Source organism: Chelonoidis abingdonii, chromosome 1 (genome assembly GCF_003597395.2).
Source record: "Chelonoidis abingdonii isolate Lonesome George chromosome 1, CheloAbing_2.0, whole genome shotgun sequence".
Lineage (NCBI taxonomy): Eukaryota > Metazoa > Chordata > Testudines > Testudinidae > Chelonoidis > Chelonoidis abingdonii.
The window spans coordinates 216933780-216951376 of NC_133769.1; the positions used below are offsets into that span (position 1 = coordinate 216933780).

The 17597-nt window shown below is 43.5% G+C and overlaps 1 protein-coding gene across 3 annotated transcripts in view; it reads left to right on the forward strand.

Moving 5' to 3' along the window:
* The window catches only part of CFAP47 (cilia and flagella associated protein 47), a 761390-nt gene that overhangs the window by 198650 nt on the left and 545143 nt on the right, over positions 1-17597 (forward strand). For all 3 annotated transcript variants that reach the window (XM_032799255.2, XM_075059737.1, XM_075059740.1), the window contains exon 33: positions 3428-3623. In XM_032799255.2, coding sequence (XP_032655146.1) covers positions 3428-3623 — 196 coding nt within the window. The remainder of the gene's footprint in view (positions 1-3427; positions 3624-17597) is intronic.

Genomic DNA, 17597 nt, shown 5'->3' on the forward strand with positions numbered 1-17597 from the left:
TCTGGAAATGCTGACATATTAAGAGGTTCAAGATTTCTTTTCTTTTAGGTTATGTCTATAAAGATACTTGGTAAAAAAAAAAGTGTTCTTAACATGGGTTAGCTAACATGGATTAAAATAGAAGTGCAAATGTGGCAACTTGGCTTTTAACTTGATTAGCAGCTGGAGTTGAAGTTTACACTGCTAATCCAAGTTGCTATGTCTTCACTGCTATTTTAACTCAACTTAGCTAACCAGAGTTAAGAACATCCTTTTTTTTGCGGTATAAACATACCCTTAGGGTCAGTGGTTTTGGAGTACAGTTAGTTCTTAATGCAATTGCATATGGTTGCTAACAGACTTAAATACAGTGGGGAGACTTAAACATGTAAATATTACCCTCTCTGCTTGCAAAATAGGAGTCTGTTTATAATGTGGGCATTAGTTAAAAGTAATGTGTACTTCAACAGATTATATAGTTAGGGCCCTACTAATGTGCAAAAGCTACTAAATTCACATCTGTGAAAAATGCATCATGGATCATGAAATTCAATCTGCTATGTGAAATCTGGCATGCAGCTAGGGGCTCCTACCCTGTGCAGGGCTCCAGTGCTCATCATGACTGGGGTGAGGAAGGACAAGACTTCCTCTTCCCCTGCAGGGGCTGCTCCTGGGGTGGATCAGACCCACCTCCAGGATCTCCCTCGGCTTCAGGAAGATTGGTAGCTGGCATTGTTAAATCCTCCACCCCACTGCATGGGGAGGCTGCGACTGGAGCTGTTAGCCCTCCACACACGTGGGGAGGCTGTGGCCCGGAGCTGTGAGCCCCCACTTGGGCTGGAGACTCACAGGAAAACCAGACACATGGTAACCATCTCCCATACTCTGCAACCCTCACTTCTGCACTGTCTGCCAGTGGTCCTGGCTTTAGATTTGGGCACTGGGCCAGCAGCCTTCCTCTCTGGCTGCCTAGCTCTGAAGGCAGCACCCTTGCCAGCAGCAGGGCAGAAGTAAGTAGTGGCAGTCCCACAACCCCCCTACAATAGCCTTGTGGCCTTCCCACCCTGACTCCCTTTTGGATCGTGACCCCCACCATTACAACACTATGAAATTTCAGACGTAAATATCTGAAAACGTGAAATTGACTAATTTTAAAATCCCCTGATGTGAGATTGACCAAAATGGACTGAATTTGGTAGGGCCCTACAGATTAGTAATCATAAAATGCTTTGTTGATTTAAAATAGTAGAGTGGTTGGGGTTGGTTGACTTACTACTCTTAAAAATTCTTCATCTTGGATTCTGAAATGAAGAGTTAATGTTTTTGAAGAAATGTTCATCTAAAATGTCTGTTAAAAATGAACAATCACTTGTGGATACTATATCCGGGCATAAACAGCCCTGAAAGGCAGAGTTTATTTCCATTCTGATCAAATAAGATCAAACAAAGCTGCTTTTCCTGGAGAGTGCTTTGGTGTCAAGCATTCCTCCCTCAATACACCATCCATTCAGTTGTAGATGTAGTTCTTGTCAGCCCTTTTACTCTCTGTCTAGGAGCCTGAAGAAAGCACACTCCATATCCAGAAGCACTTCAGTTTTCAATCTTGAAGAGTTCCAAGTGTGTGATGCCATATAAACACTTCTCTGAAACATCAAGTACTCAGCATCCTTAGGATAATCAGTGACAAAATTAACACGTGCTTTGACATAGATATCTCTTCACATTTTTTTTTAACCTGGAGTGTCATGATTGATTTCTCTCATCAAAATTGGCAGCCAAAACACAGTTATATACTGTTCTCCCTTTCAAGACCTTCTGAGGCTTCAGGTTCCCCCTGTGATGTTTGTTTCACTTAGGTACAGTCCGTCATGGCTGTTCCCTATGCTTGTCCTGCTTTCTATCACGGTTAAGCAGCCAAGAGTGTCTTCCTTATGAGTAAGCTGCTGCCTCTATACTTTAGGAACCTGGTGTGAGACCAGAGATATAAAGTTTAAACCACAGATCTTTTTATAAGTTATATGACAAGACTCCTCCTACAGACACTGCAGATCCTGACTGTCTGCTGATGTAAAAGACCCATACGGAACTTTTAGTGCACTGTAGCAGTGTCCACACAGGATGTTGTTACCGCGTACTGTAGATTCACACCCTGGCTTTCCATCCTATATAGACATATGTACCTCTGCTCCCCAACCCTAAGAGGGGAACAATGGTGCTTTTCTTCCTTACAGGGGTGTTTTGAAATAATACATTAAAGATTGTGAGGCTCTGAGATACTACGATGAGCGTGCTATACAAGTGCCTTTATAACTAAGTGCAGGAAAAGGGCCTGTCACAGGGTCCACCCACTGGTAGGGCACCTCCTCCTGGCTGCTCTGGGGATTTGCTCCTTCCAGATGCTTGTGCCCTCTTCTGGTGGTCTCTCCATCTGTTGTCTTCTCTCACCCTGCGGCCCCTTTTACACCAGGAGCTACAGCTTTCTCTTCATGACTTGGCCTCTGGCCAGGTCACTATGCATGTTTCCCCCTTCTGGGATATCAAAGTCTGTTGGGGAAAACTGTCCTAGACATTCTGCTCTCCACTGCATGGTCTGTGTCACTTCTCCAGTGGCTGGTAGGGGAACCCAGGCCCATCCACTTTTCGGGGTTCTAGCTCAGGGGCCAGCCCTCTCCTTAGCAGACAAGGACTGCACTATCCCATGCCTTGCTGCTTTTCCCCTGAGCCTTTCCTACCTCTCTGGCTCTTCCCCTTCTCTGGGTTTGCCACCCCAAGTTTCCTCCTCCCAAGGAGTAACTGTAGGCTACCTAACTCTATAGCTCCAAACATACCTCCCTTCTCCCAAAGAGTGACTGCATACTACTTCCCTGCAGCCCCTGCTACGCTCAGCTTCTGGACTTTATACAGTCGCCTCCTGTTCCCATCCAGCTGAGCTTCCTCTGATTAATCCCTGCTCCCTGGCTCCTCCTCCAGGTGCAGCCTGGGGAGTTAATTGGCCCATATGGCCACCTTAACCCCTTCATGCCTGATGTGAGGTGGACACCCCAGGGCCGGCTCTAGGGTTTTTGCTGTGCATTTGAGGATGGAAGGGTAGATTTAATATTATAATAATATAATATAATATTTAATGTTATATTTGCATAATTTTAGGAGCACATTGGGTTGAATTCATACCCATGCTTTTATACATCTTTTTTTTTTTTTGGTGTTTGAAGAGGTGGTTAAATTTCATGCTGTTCACTGTTTGTAAATGATATTCTTGAAAACAATAAAGAAACATTGTTTTTAAAAAGGTGGAGATTGGCAGCCCTGTGCCTACCAAATAGCTTCAAATCTGAAAGTTTTTCTGTGTTTGAAAAGTTATTAATTGTATTTTTGTGTTTTGTTTTTTCTACTTGGAATTGTAATTATACTTTTTAGTAAAAAGATGAAATATATTTTCTGATTTCAGGTGTTGGTCCTTGCACGTGTATCATCACTTACTACCAGTAATCTGTTGAGCTCAGAAAGCCCGCAAAGCATGCCGAGAATAAATGCTGAGCCTTTGTCCAGTAATATATATTCTTCATCTGAAAGACTCCTCCTTACCTGGCTGAATACACATTATGAGAAAACCAGAAAAATTGTGTGGAAAGACTGTCAAAAAGGTGAAGCAATACTTTGACAATTCTCCCCCTCGCCCCCTGCTAAGTACTTTTGCCCCAGTTTCTGTATATCTTAAGGATATTGTGACAGTTTTGTCACTGAAAGTACCATACTTTGAGTATGTGTCCATAAATATTCTACTTATCGTGCACATACATTCCATTCACTCAAATGGAATCTTTAGCCAGCAGTACTCATTGGAACCACACCTGTGCCCTCGTGCTCCTCAACCTAGGGGAAAAAGAGCAGAGTGGGGAAGCCATTTGTCTTTGGAACTGGTGTATTTGTCATTAGATCACCCTCCTTATACTGACGGTCTTAAAGAAGCTCAGATGTGGAAGTTCTGATCATGGTAGCACCAATTTGGCCTAGGCAATCCTCTGATCTGATGAAATTATCAGTTCAACCACTGGGAACATTACCTCTGTTTCCAGATGTCACAGGTTTCACCTCCACTGTGAACTTTAGGGTACAGATGTGGGGACTTGCATGAGAACCCCTAAAGCTTAATTTCCAGCTTAGATCTGGTTGCTGCCATCACCTAAGTCGTTTAAAACAGCTGTTTATGAGTCATTTGGGAAACTGTCTTCCCCCTGAAAATCTCTCCCACCCAAGTATTGTAACCCTTCCCTCGGTAACCCTGAGAGACTTCTCCACCAATTTCCTGGTGAACCCTGATCCAAACCTCTTTGATTTTTTCCTTGTTTTAAGATCCATCAGGTTCTTAAAAAGAAGACTTTTAATTAAGGAAAAGGTGTAAAAGAAATACATCTGAGAGATTAGCATACAAGCTACTCTCTCAGACAACAGATTCAAAACACAGAGGATGCTCCTCTGGGCAAAACCTTAGTTACACAAAAGAAAACCCAATTTGATTATCCCTCTAATGCAAAAAGAAAAAGTCACAAAAGGAAATAAACATAACCTAATTCATTCCTTCTCTAATACTCACTACCCTGGGTGATTCTTTGATCTTTTAACTCCAGCACAGAACTTAATGGACTGACTGAACAAAGGACTCTTCCCTCCTTCCTGGGTGAAACATTTTGTCCCCCTGTTGGTTCCTCTAATTAAGTGTCAGCTAGGCTAGGTGAACTTCTTAATCCTTTACTGTCTGTTTATGACACCAGACATAATTTCTTTCAGTGTGTGTCAATGTGGATCCCACTCTAGGTGTGCATGCATACCAGGCCAGGTTTTTGTTTTTTTTCAGATAGCAATGTCTGCTGGAACCATGTTCGCAGTTTATCTCCTTGTGCTCCTGTAAAAGGGCATAAAGGGTGGAGTGGCCCTGCTTCCGTGCCTTCTTACTGCCAGTGGCAGCAAGTCGTAATCTAGCAGTGTACTACCAGTGGCTAGAACCCTAACAAGCTTTTTCCTCAAAAAAGCCCCTCTGAAAGTCTTTAAAATTTCTTTCAGTGCTTAACTTGCATCCAAAATCCCCAAACTGGACTGAAATACATCAGAAGACCCCCCGGAACCAATGTTCACCCTTCCCCTCCAATACAGAGCCCCTTGTACGACATGGAGGAATTCAATACTGCAGATCATAACAGACAATATGTCAGCAATGCATTACATCAACAGGTAGGGTGGCATACGCTCATCCTGGTTATGTCAGGCAGCCATCAAACTGTGCGAATGGTGCCAACTGTATTCAGAAACCCTGCTGGCCCTTCACCTCCCAGGAATAAACAAGAGTATGTCAGACTTATTAACAAGAACCTGGTATCCAACCTTATGTGGTCATTGAGACACCATGTTACACCCCTATCTTCCAGGTGTGGTGGAACCTGGCAATAGACCATTTGAACTAGCAGAGACTGCCAAATGCAAGGTGTTCTGTTCTAGGGGAGGCATGAATATGAAATCTCTAATGGTGCATTTCTCCTCCTGTGGTCTAAGAGCCTCCTCTCTGCATTCCTTCTGGTTCTGCTGATTCCACAGGATAATACAAATTAGATGTGACAGACACAGTGATCTTGATAACCTCGTATTAGCTGAGACAGTTCTGGCTCTCAGACCTTCTCCAATTGTCCAGTGAACCTCCCATCTATCTCCCTGTCTGTATGAACATAGTATCTGGCCTTGGTTCTGAAACACTGCCTCTAGAACCCCACTTGCTACATCTGATGGCCTTAATGCTGACTGGATGAACAATATTAGCAGTGTTTAGGAAGGCCTCCACCGTAGAAACCTGTGCTGCAAAATTTGAAATAATTTTCTGTGTGAGCAGCCCAGGACAATGTGGACCCAGTTGAGGCTCCAATACCAAAGGTTCTAGACTACATATTATCTCTGAAGGAAGAAGGCCTAGCATTTAGTTTCCTGAAAGTCCATTTAGCTGCAATCTCTGCATATCATGCTCTGATTTTCACAGTCACTCTTCTCACACTCCATAGTGACAAGATTTCTCAAGGACTTTTGTGTTCATGACTCCCTGTCAGAGACCCAGCTTCTTCTTGAGATCTCAGCTTCATCATCCTTCTGTGGCTCATGGAACTCCTATTTGAGCCTCTGTGGCTTATTTGAATGTACTGATCTCTGAAATTTGTAGGGCAGGTACTTGGGAATCATTATATACATTTTTTAAGGTATTATTCCCTTGTCGAGGCATCTAAGTCAGATGCCTGCTTTGGCAGAGCTGTCTTAATTATTTAAGTAAACTCTGAGCCCTGGCACTAGAATCGGGGGAGGGGGGCTCCCCTCCCTTTTTAACAAAAGAAATGTAAGTGCAGAATTCATGTCCCTGCAGATTCCCCCATCCTCCCCCGCAAATAATGGATGCTGCTGGGGAGATGCTGCAATTACACTTTTCGCTCACCAGGGGCTGCTGGCACCAGAAGAAAGGGAAGCTGGCTCACTGCCGGAGCAGCCAGCCTTGAAAAGGAAGGGGACACTTTGGCCTTGGCCCTCCCCCTGTGCCCACTTCTACAAAGGTTCTGGCACACTTGCCTGAGCATCCACCTCCAGGACTGCTTGTGAGTCATTAGAAGTAAAATACATATACTGTCAAACACTTGAAGATGAGGGAACAGTTACTTACCGTACAGTAACTGTGGTTCTTTGAGATGTGTTCTCCATATATAATCCCCAATCAATCCCCCTTTCTTGCTTCTACAGAATCTAATTAACACCTAGACTTCTTATTGGTGAAGGAACTGAGGGGTAGTTGATCTCCACTTTACTCTTTATGCCCTCAGTTGTGGGGGGCGTGAGGGCACAGAATCCATCCCGGTGGACACTGCTGGCCCTAAGATTCTGATCTGCAGCACATGGGGTGCATTGCAAACTCGAAGCGGAATACTTCTGAACAACACATATTGAAGAACCACAGTTGAAGTAGGGTAAGGAACTATTCTTTTTGCCTTCTGGCAATACTTTGTAGCTTAGTATCATAAATTTTTGTAAAAAATGAATTAGTACAATTTATCTTCAATTCTAAAGCAGGATTAAACCATTTTTTAGTTTTAAAAGCCTTTTACAATAGGTTTAGAGATGGCACTCAAAAATCAAGTTTAATTAGGTGATCGGATACTCAGAAATAAAATGTTTGTATTAAATCATAATGAGGCAGATGGCTCAGTAGGTTAATGTGCTCATTTGTGAAGACTTGGTTTCAGATTTGGCCATAGATAAGTGACAATGAGTTTCATGGTCTCTGTCTGGTTCCTTATAGACACTTGTATACCACAAAATCCCCTCACAATTTAACGTAATTAGTATTTTTCTGCTCTCAGAGAAGTCTCAGAATGGAATAGCAAGAGTGATTTGTGTGTGTGTGTGTGTTGTGACAAAGTTCCTCCTCTACCTTGGTGGGTCCTGCACTTATTGGCGGATTTGCTCACCTCAGTGATCTTCCCCTGTGGTGGAACCCACAGTCTGGGTCAGCTCCTCCTGTGTCTGATCAGGAGTTGTGAGATTTGGGGGGGAACCCAGGCCCGCCCTCTACTCCGGGTTCCAACCCAGGGCCTTGTGGATTGCAGCTACCTATAGTGCCTCCTGTAACAGCTGCATGACAGCTACAACTCCCTGGGCTACTTCCCCATGGCCTCCTCCAAACACCTTCTTTATCCTCACCACAGGACCTTCCTCCTGGTTGTTGAATATGCTTGATTGTCTGATAATCCTCCAGTAGCACACCCTATTCAAGTCTCAGCTCCTTTGTGCCTCTTGCCCCAGCTCCTCACACCGCTTCCTCTCCCTGGCTCCTCCCTGCCTGCACTGGAGTGAGCTTTCTTTTAAACCAGGTCACTCTGATTAGCCTGCATTGAATTGGCTGCACGGTGTTCTAAATCAATGTAGCTCTCCTCCATTGCTTCTAGAAAGATCTTAATTGGCCCCAGGTGCCTTGATTAACCTGGAGCAACTGCCATTTGGTTACCACGGTACTAGGGATTTGTTTAGCCTGGGGCTAACATACCTGTTCCTCAGAACTTTACTGTAGCCATCTGGCCTTGCCCCGTCACAGTATATATATATATAATTTTTCTATGTGGAAGTTTACATGGTACCTGCTTTGACAATACCTGCTTCTAGCCAGTTTTTTTCAGTTCATGGTTTTTATGGGTCCTCTCAAGAAAATGATAAAATAAGTTAATATAACCTGTTGCCTGTGCAACCTTAATTTGGCCCTTATTTGTATGCAGTATGGTACAATCTTTAATTATATGATCACATACTATACTTTACACAGGGCATCTACATTATTCAGGCACGGGATGGATGGTGCTCATTTCATGAGGAGCTTTTAAGATATTTTGTTTTTCAGCTTATTATTCAGTGTGTGGCTCTAGGCCTTCCTTATTGCACTATTATTCACACCCTACTCTGAAGACAGAATTATTGATTTCCTCATGGGCTTTACTGTAGTGCTCATCATTGCAGTATCTGAGTGCTTCACAAATATTAATTAATTAATTCCCACAGCACCTCTGAGATGAGGTGGCAGTGGTATTCTAATTTTACAGATGAGGAACTGACAGAGAGATTAAGGTAAAAAGTATACACTAATTTTGGGAGCCCAATTTGAGATGCCTTGAGCCTGATCTGTCCGAGTTATAAGCAGTACAGTAGCCCTACCAAGTCCTGCATTTTGGATGATTTTGTTAATTGTTTTTTTTTAAGTCTCATCCACCTCTTTTTTTATGTGGGCTGATGGTCTATATTAGATCCTTAGCATGATTTTTACCTTTGGATTTTTACCACTATTATCCTTACCCAGAGACTTTCAACAGGTCTGTCTCCCACTTCTATCTCAACCTCAATGCAGTTGTATACATCTTTGATATCCATGGCAACACCACCTCCTTTACAAGCAGTATCCTTCTGTACCAATATTCCAGTCATGTGAATTATCCCACCAAGTTTCTGTGATGCCATATGCCATATTTGTGATTATTCACTAGTATTTCTAGTTCTTCTTGTTTGTTCCCCATACTTCCTGCATTAATACACAGACATCTAAGATGTTTATCAGATTTCCCCTCTGTATTCCGTCTTGTCTCTCTTTTGTCCATGTTGCATATCCTGTGTTCCCCCAAGATTCCAACCCTTCACCCAGATGTTTGTGTTTTGGACTTACCTATGGGCTTTTGTTTCCTGCCCCCCTTAAACCTAGTTTAAAGCCCACCTCAGCAGGTTAGCCAGTCTGTATCAAAATATACCCTTCCTCTTCCTTGAAAGGTTTATAAAGAGGAGAGTGATAAATTGTTCTCCTTAACCATTGACAGGACAATGGTTTTTATTTTTTATTTTAAGAATTAATGTGCTTCTGCTGAAGTAAGGGAAATTTAGGTTGGACATTAGGAAAATTATCCTGACTGTGGGTAGTTAAGCACTAGAACACATTATCTAAGGAGGTTGTGGACTCTCCGTCACTGGAGGTTTTAAAGAACAGGTTAGACAAACAGCTGTCAGGGATAGTCTAGACAACACTTAGTCGTGCTTCAGTGCAGGAGATGACCTACTGAGGTCCCTTCCAGTCCTATATTTTTATGATTCTATGATTTGATGGCAGAATTCTCTGATTGGGTTTCAGCAGATTGATCTGCATCACAGTCTATGATACCTGATACTCTGTCTGAAGAAATGAGGCAATAGCTCCATTTTTTGAACAAGAGTATTTTGATACAAATCACAATCTTCATTGTCACCAGGCCTCGACAACCTCTAAACAAGTATTTTTACTGACTCTTTGAGGACACCGTACCTGTCCCACCTTTTGGAAGACACCTATTGCTCTTTTATAGTGTTTGGAATGACACAACATTGAATAAGGGGTGCTCAGCACTATAAAGGAGGGATATGTTATCCAGTTCACCTCCCTCCCATTCTCCAGTCCACCTTCCCCATCTCTTTGCAGGGAACCATCTGTAAGACTGTATTGCTTTAATAAGTACAATCTCTTTTGAAATTGGGAGCAATAGAAGAGGTGGCTTGTCACCACAGAGGGAAAGGATTCTATTCCTGTTACTTCCTAATTCCCCAAAAGTCAGATAGTTTATGTCCCATTTTTTGACCAAGTTGTATTACCGTTGCTTCCATTATCCCTTTCCTGGAGAATGGTATGCTACTGTTGATTTGTAGAACTCATAGATCCATGTGGCAATACATCTATGCCCCAGGAAGTACCTTCACTTCATAGCAGGAGATGCACTCTACCAATTTATTGTGCTCCCCTTTGACCTGTTGTCAGCCCCAAGAGTCTTGATAAAACACATGGTGATAGCGGACCACTTGTGTCACCTAGGTGTCCAAATTTCCCCTTGCCTTGATGATTGGCTGTTGTGCAGAGCCTCAAGCATCCATATCCACATCCACATCCTTGAAATCAGATAGCTGTTCTTTCATCTGGCCCTGAAACTAAATGTAGGCAAAACAAAGTTACAGTTGATGCAGCATATAATATTCATAGGAGCAGACCTCGACACTGTAATTGTGATATCCTATCTTCCTTCGAACAGGTTTCAGTTCTTACTCTGTCTGAAAGCTTGAAGTTCAACCCAACCACAATGCCTTCCTGCCTACAACAACTGGGCCACCTGGCCTCATGCAAATACATAATTCCACATGTCAGCCTTCACCTTTGCTGTCTTCAGGCCAGGCTCCATTCAATATATCATCCATCTAGGCATCTTCTGGACATGCTGGTTTGCATACCTGCATGAATGCTTCAGTCCCTGGACTTAGCCCTTCCAGAATCAACTATGACTCTCTGGTTACAAATGCATCTACCAAAGGCTTGGGAGCCTACCTTTCTTGACTTTGTGTGCAAGCTCTGTGATTACCGCAGGAGGTCTTTCTGTATGTCAATGTGCTGAAGCTCTATGTTGTTCATTGGGCCTGTGAGTCATTTATATCTACCATTAGGAGCTAGGAAGGTGCAGATCCTTACAGACAACACACGGTGATTTAGTCATAAATCTCAAAGTACGGGAATGCCTTCCCCACCCCAAACACTTAGCTTGAAAATGATGGGGGGCAATCCTTGCTATCTGCCTTAGGCTATCTTGGGACTCCCTGACCATCCATGGGGAGTGGCAAGTTCCAGCTTGGTACTCCGCTGTGGTGATTGGTGTGCAGGGCAGGGGTGACCAGAATAGATTCTTTCTGGGTATGGGCAATGAGGGTGGATGACTGGTGGGAATACAGTGATTGGCAGCAGAACAAGAGGTAGCTAACACTGATGGATTGTTGGGTTTCGAAGTATTGATTGGCTGCCTAATTTGGCACAGAGAATTTATTGGCTGTTCGCTTTGACTAGTAGTGGTTGGCTGCATAATGTTATCTAATATGGGGAGGTGGTGATTGGCTCCCTGAGGATGTTTAACTGATGTGATAATTTTCACTCACTGTTACCCCACTTCAGGGCCACTTTGTGCATGGTGATTGGTGTGTAAGTGCTAGACTGGATTTGTCACTTCCCATTTAGGCTGACAACTGGGAGCAGGAGTCTGCATGAAGAGCATCTTGGTCCCTCCCGCTCCTTTAGCTGGGTTGCGATTGGGTGAATTTGAGTGGGCCCTCCCCTCCCCAACCCTCCCCTTCCCATCCTTGGTAACCCCCAACTCACTGCCTCATCCCAGCAATCGACATCCTCCCACTGCCTCTCTCTGACCACCCCCCCACACACTTCGTTCCACCCCATCTCTCTGATTTTTCGCTTGCCTATTTTGTATGTTATGACTTGACTACAACATAGTACCAGAATGGTATTCTGACACGTTCTGACTCAAAGCCCCCGCTGTCCATTGCAGTGTTTTATCTCAGCAAGGGTCAGTATTGACTTAGCTATGTCAGGAGGCTATCCATCTGTGGAACCTGTGCATAAGGAACAAAATTTCCCTGAGAGTTTTCTACCTTCCAAGAGTGAGGAAACCATTGCAGATTCCTTCAGCAGGGATTTAGTGGAGTGGTCAGTCACAAAGGAAATCCTCCTCCAGATCGTCCGTCAATGGTGATACCCAAAAATAGACTTGCTCACTACCATCCTGAACAACAAATGCAAAAGATTTTGATTCAGGCCAGAGTCTGGATTCCTTAACAGATGCATAACTCCTCCTATGGACCAATCATCTGCTGTATGTGTTTTCCTCAGTTCTCCTCATCCCAGCAGTACTCAAGAAGCTGAAAACAGACAAAGTAACATTAATTTTAGCAGCACCAGCCTGGCGAAGATGGTACTGGTTCACAGACCTACACCAGCTTTCAATCAGGCCACCAGTTGAACATGACCTATCTTTGAACCAGGGCAGGTGTCTGCATCCCAACCTCTGATCTCTCCACCTCACTGCATAGATGATGCCAGGTTAAATGCTCATGAAAAAATTGTGCTCTAGAGATGTTCAAGCTGTCTTACTGAGCGGCAGAAAAGATTCCACTTGTGCAACATACACAGCTAAGTGGAAGGGATTTTCATAGACTTTAAGGTCAGAAGGGACCATTATGATCATCTAGTCTGACCTCCTGCACAATGCAGGCCACAGAATCTCACCCACTCACTCCTGTAACAAACCCCTAACCTATGTCTGAGTTACTGAAGTCCTCAGATTATGGTTTAAAAACTTCATGGTGCAGAGAATCCTCTGGCAAGTGACCTGTGCCCCACGCTGCAGCGGAAGACAAAAAACCTCCAGGGCCTCCGCCAATTTGCCTTGGAGGAAAATTCCCGATCCCAAATATGGCGATCAGCTAAACCCTGAGCATGTGGGCAAGACTCACCAGCCAGCACCCAGGAAAACATTCTCTGTAGTAACTCAGATCCCACCCCATCTAATATCCCATCACAGGCCATTGGGCATATTTTACCACTAATAATCAAAGATCAATCAATTGTCAAAATTAGGCTAATCCGTCATACGATCACCATTACATCTGGGCTTGATCTAATTTTTTTTATCATCCTATTGCTTGGACATTAATCATATACTGGATTATTTATCACATTTGAAGTCATCCAGCCTTTCAGTGAGCTCTGTGAGAGTTTACTGTGCTTCCTGTCTGCAGTTAATCCACCAGTAGAAGGGTTTTCTGTTTTTTTTTTTCTCTCACCCTCTGATGTCCAGATTTCTGAAAGGTCTAGTCAATGACTATCTTATGGTATCTGACCCAGTGCCATTATGGATGTTGGTTCTGTCATGGTTAATGGGGGGAGGGCCCTTTAAGCCCCTGGCAACAACATTGCTATCTCTATCTGTGAAAACTACATTTCTGGTAGTAATTACTTCTGCAAGAAGAGTTTTGGAGCTACAGGCTCTGCTAGCTGATGTCCTTGTACAAAACTGCACAGGGAGCAAGGTTTCTCTCAGGCCCCACCTTAAGTTCATGACAATGGTGGTGTTACCCAGGACCGTTCCTACCCATACACAAAGTACGCAGCTGCGTAGGGCACCAGGAAATTTGAGGCACCACATTTCCTGGTGCCCTGTGCAGCTGCGTGCTGCTCCAACCCTTGCTCCACTTCTTCCCCATGGCCCCTGCCCCTGCTCTGCCCCAGCCCTGCCCCCACTCCCCTGAGGACTGCTGCAGGGGTTGGGGGGCCTGCATTCACCGTGTGGTAAATGGAGCAACCCGGCCCTAGCCTGTTCCGCTCCCCTGGCTCCCAGCCGCACTGCCTGTGGTTCCCCCTCTACCCCCAAACCCCTCCCCACAGAGGTCTGGGTCCAACCCCTCCCCCCTGGAGGCCTGGGGCCCCACACAGTCCCCCCACGGGGAACTGCATAGGGCAAAATGGCTAGGGACAGCCCTGGTGTTATCCAAACTATTTAGGGCCCCTTCCCTTGGTCCAGTTGTCCTCTGCTGGTTAGCGGGACCTTTTCAGAGTGAACAGGGCCGCCCAGAGGGGGGAGCAAGTGGGGTAATTTGCCTGGGCCCCGTAGGGGCCCCCATGAGAGTTTTTTGGGGCCCCGGAGTGGGGTTCTTCACTCACTCTGGTGGCCTGAAAAACTCTTGCGGGGCCCGGGCCCCTGGAGCTTCTTCCGCTCTGGGTCTTCAGCGGCAATTCGGCGGCAGGGGGACCTTCCGCTCCGGGACCCGCTGCCGAAGTGCCAGGTCTTCGGTGGGGGGGGGCCCCCCGCCGCGGGTCTTCGGGGCACTTCGGCGGCAAGTTGGTGGAGCGGAAGGACCCCCCCCTGCCACTGAATTACCACTGAAACGGAGGCCCCCCGCCACCGAAAACCCAGGCCCCCTTAATTCTCTGGGCGGCCTTGAGAGTGAATGAGCCTTTACACAGTAATACCCTTAACCTGTATTTATTAGCAGGTAATCAACAGAATACACACACCAAGCATCCATGCTCAGTGTTCCCAATAAAAAAGATGAACTTCTCTGGATGGCTAGTCAGGATTGGATCATCTGGGGCTCTGACTTCTGTGTGGTGTGGTTGTGCAGGGTATCAGAGGTCTAGCAGCTTGATATTGATTTAATTGTGACCCAGAGTTAGGCCCAACAAACTTCTCTTCTGACTCTCACCAATTATTTCACTCCAACTGTAACTATACAAGAATTCCAACCAATCATTTAACATAAAACTTCACTATATAGAGGTTCCCACGTCTAGTACCTGCCTACTTATCTTTTTATATTTTTCAAAGTTTGTTAAAGCATCTCAAGGTCTGCTTATCTTTATGACTTGCTGGTGGGATACACTCTCAGGGTAGAAATGCGTAATCAGCAGTAGAATGTGACTCTCTGCTCCTCCAAAATACACACTAACTAATTTCTCAAAATAATCCCTAATGGGCTAAAACAATTTCCCTAGCAACATCAAAAATCTCATAATTTCTATTTATCAGCAAAAGCAACTTCTAACAAGAAACTCACATGCAGTAAGAAACTTGCAGAAACAATGTTAGGTTCTCCATACTCCCTTCCATTCCCATGAATCTGTGATGTTACTGTATCTATCTGTTAGTAACGCTGCAGCTGGTATGTTGTTCTATCTGCCAAATCCAAATTTTCCTGACTCTCTATGGTTTTCTTGTTTTCAGTTTTTGATGGCTGAATATACATGCTGGTCATGTCAATTCCAGCTCTCTTGCAACAGTGGTATCAGCTTTTCACCTGAATCAATCTATTTAGCTTCTAGTGTTTTTTCTGAAACCTCATTCTCCAAAGCTGAAGAAAGCAGTCTTACCGTGGATGTCTGCAGAACATTGTCGTTCCATCTTGTTCGCCCTCAGAGACTCTCCCAGGCTCTTTGTAGCCTAATCTGAGAGAATCAAAGGCTACCCAGTGACAATTCAACATCTTGCACTGGTTTTCTCCTCCACTGAAAATAAAGGCTCACTCCACCAGGGCTCAGTCCACTTGCTCAGCCTTTTTGAGCAATGTTCCCATAACAGATGCCTGCAAAGCAACAACATGGCCATCTGGACATGCTTTTCCAGATGTGCCATCATTTAGCCTCTTGGGACAATGCCAGCTTGGGCAAGTTGGTATTGTAGTCTCTGTTCAGATATTCTGACATCCCACCACCTAAGAGGGAACTGCTACATTCACGAGCAGTGGAATGTATATGTGTACAATGACTTAAAGGAGCAAAAATGGTTACTTACCTATAGTAACTTGTTCTTTGAGATGTGTTGTGCACATATACATTCCATGGCCTTCCCACCTTCCCCTCTGCTGCCGTCAATAATTTTACAAGTGTGAGAAGGATGTGATAACCACTTTTTTATGGCTTTAGCTCAATGCATAAGGAGAGCAGGAGCAAGTCTCTGTCACTTGAGTGCATTGGGTGCATATACACCCACAGTGGACTATATATGTGCACAACACATCTCAACAACAGTTACTGTAGGTAATTAAGTAACTGTTTTCACCCTGTTTCAAAAAAACAAACCTGTTTCCATGGCAGATACTGGCCATGGAAAATGTCAGCTCAAACTGCTAAAGTTTTGTGAAGTTTATAAACAACTGCAAAAAAAGACTTGTATAATGCGAAGTGATAGACACTCTTAATAATAGGCAGTGGTACTATCCCCATCTGTAATTAAAGTTTTGATTAAGTGATCAAGATGATCAGACCTAAGAATCTATTGGGTATACACTATACTCCCATTTATCTGAATGGCCTGGGGGACATCCAAAAGTTTTGGATAACTAGTTGTTCAGATAAATGGAAGTGCTATTAATTAACATTGATCTACATGGGAGACTCACTGTGGATTCAGATAACTAGGACTTTCAGATAAAGGGATTTTGGATAACTGTAATTATACTGTACTAAGATGTTGGCTCAGTTTTTCTGTTTGAATAATTATGTACTTATTTTCGTTAATAATCTGAGTTTATTCAATATAAACGGTAGATTCATTCTCCAGTTATGTGAGAGATTTATGATATTTTGACAGTCATTGTTCAGAGAGAATGATTATATAATCTAAAGTCTTGAATCAAGATAAAGTTTTTAAGTTAGCCTTGCTTGTACTTATGCTAAACTTACAATATTTAAATATTTGGAGACCTGTACTTGACTTGAAATTTGTGTTTATATGTAATTTGTAAGTTTTGTTTTAATTCTGATGAAGCAGAAATGTTAGTTTCTGTATTTTAGTGTAAAATATTCCTTACCTTCATTCTGATTGTTCTGGAAACAGTTCAACATATTATCAAGCAGCAGACAAAAGCTGATTGCTCACCTCTGCTGTCTGTGACCACTGGAGAAGTCATGAAAATAATGTTCTGTCCTATAAAGGACACTTACTCACCTTTGTTCCCAGGGCCTTATCGTAGTGAGAAACCTGAAATGTCAGATATTTTACACTGTAAAAAATAAGTGTGCTTTATCTGTAGGGGGAACTTGAAATAGATAATAGAGGAAAAAGTGATCATCTGAGGAACCGTTGGGTGAAAATCCTGGTATTCTATTTATACCAGTTTATATTCTGCTGCATTGCCTTTAATGTAGTAAGGGTCAAATACTTTTATATATGCTAGCTAGATCAGTAAAAGTGAAAACACATTAATGTATGGAAGCACTTATTATAAAAATATGTTAGCAATTAAGTAAAATATGGTACGTCTATCTGCAGTTAAACCTAAGGAATGTTTGGGCGGGCTGTTAGAATAGATACACCAACTCTGTAGAAAAACAGATCCTTGGTCCTAAATAATCTGAACTTGATATCCTTCAGTCATGCTGTCAGTCCATTTCTTTGACAGGCATTTAAAAGAAGGTTGGGATTGTGTTCCAGGGAGGGCTTTTCTGATGCTTTGAGTTATTTCTTTGTAATATATGATTGTTTTTATACTGGTAGGTAGTCTTTATTACATGTTCTATGTGTGTTGGGATGCCTAGAGCCCTAGTACTAGAGCCTAGGGCACTTGTTGTTGTTTAGTTTAAAGAAATATACATGTAACCTTTGAAATCTCTTGGTTGGCCAAAATATGCCACCTTTTCTCAGAAGACTTCACCTTGTTCATCTACATCTGTTCCCTCTAGTTTAAACTACTGTACTGCACTAGACTTTCTT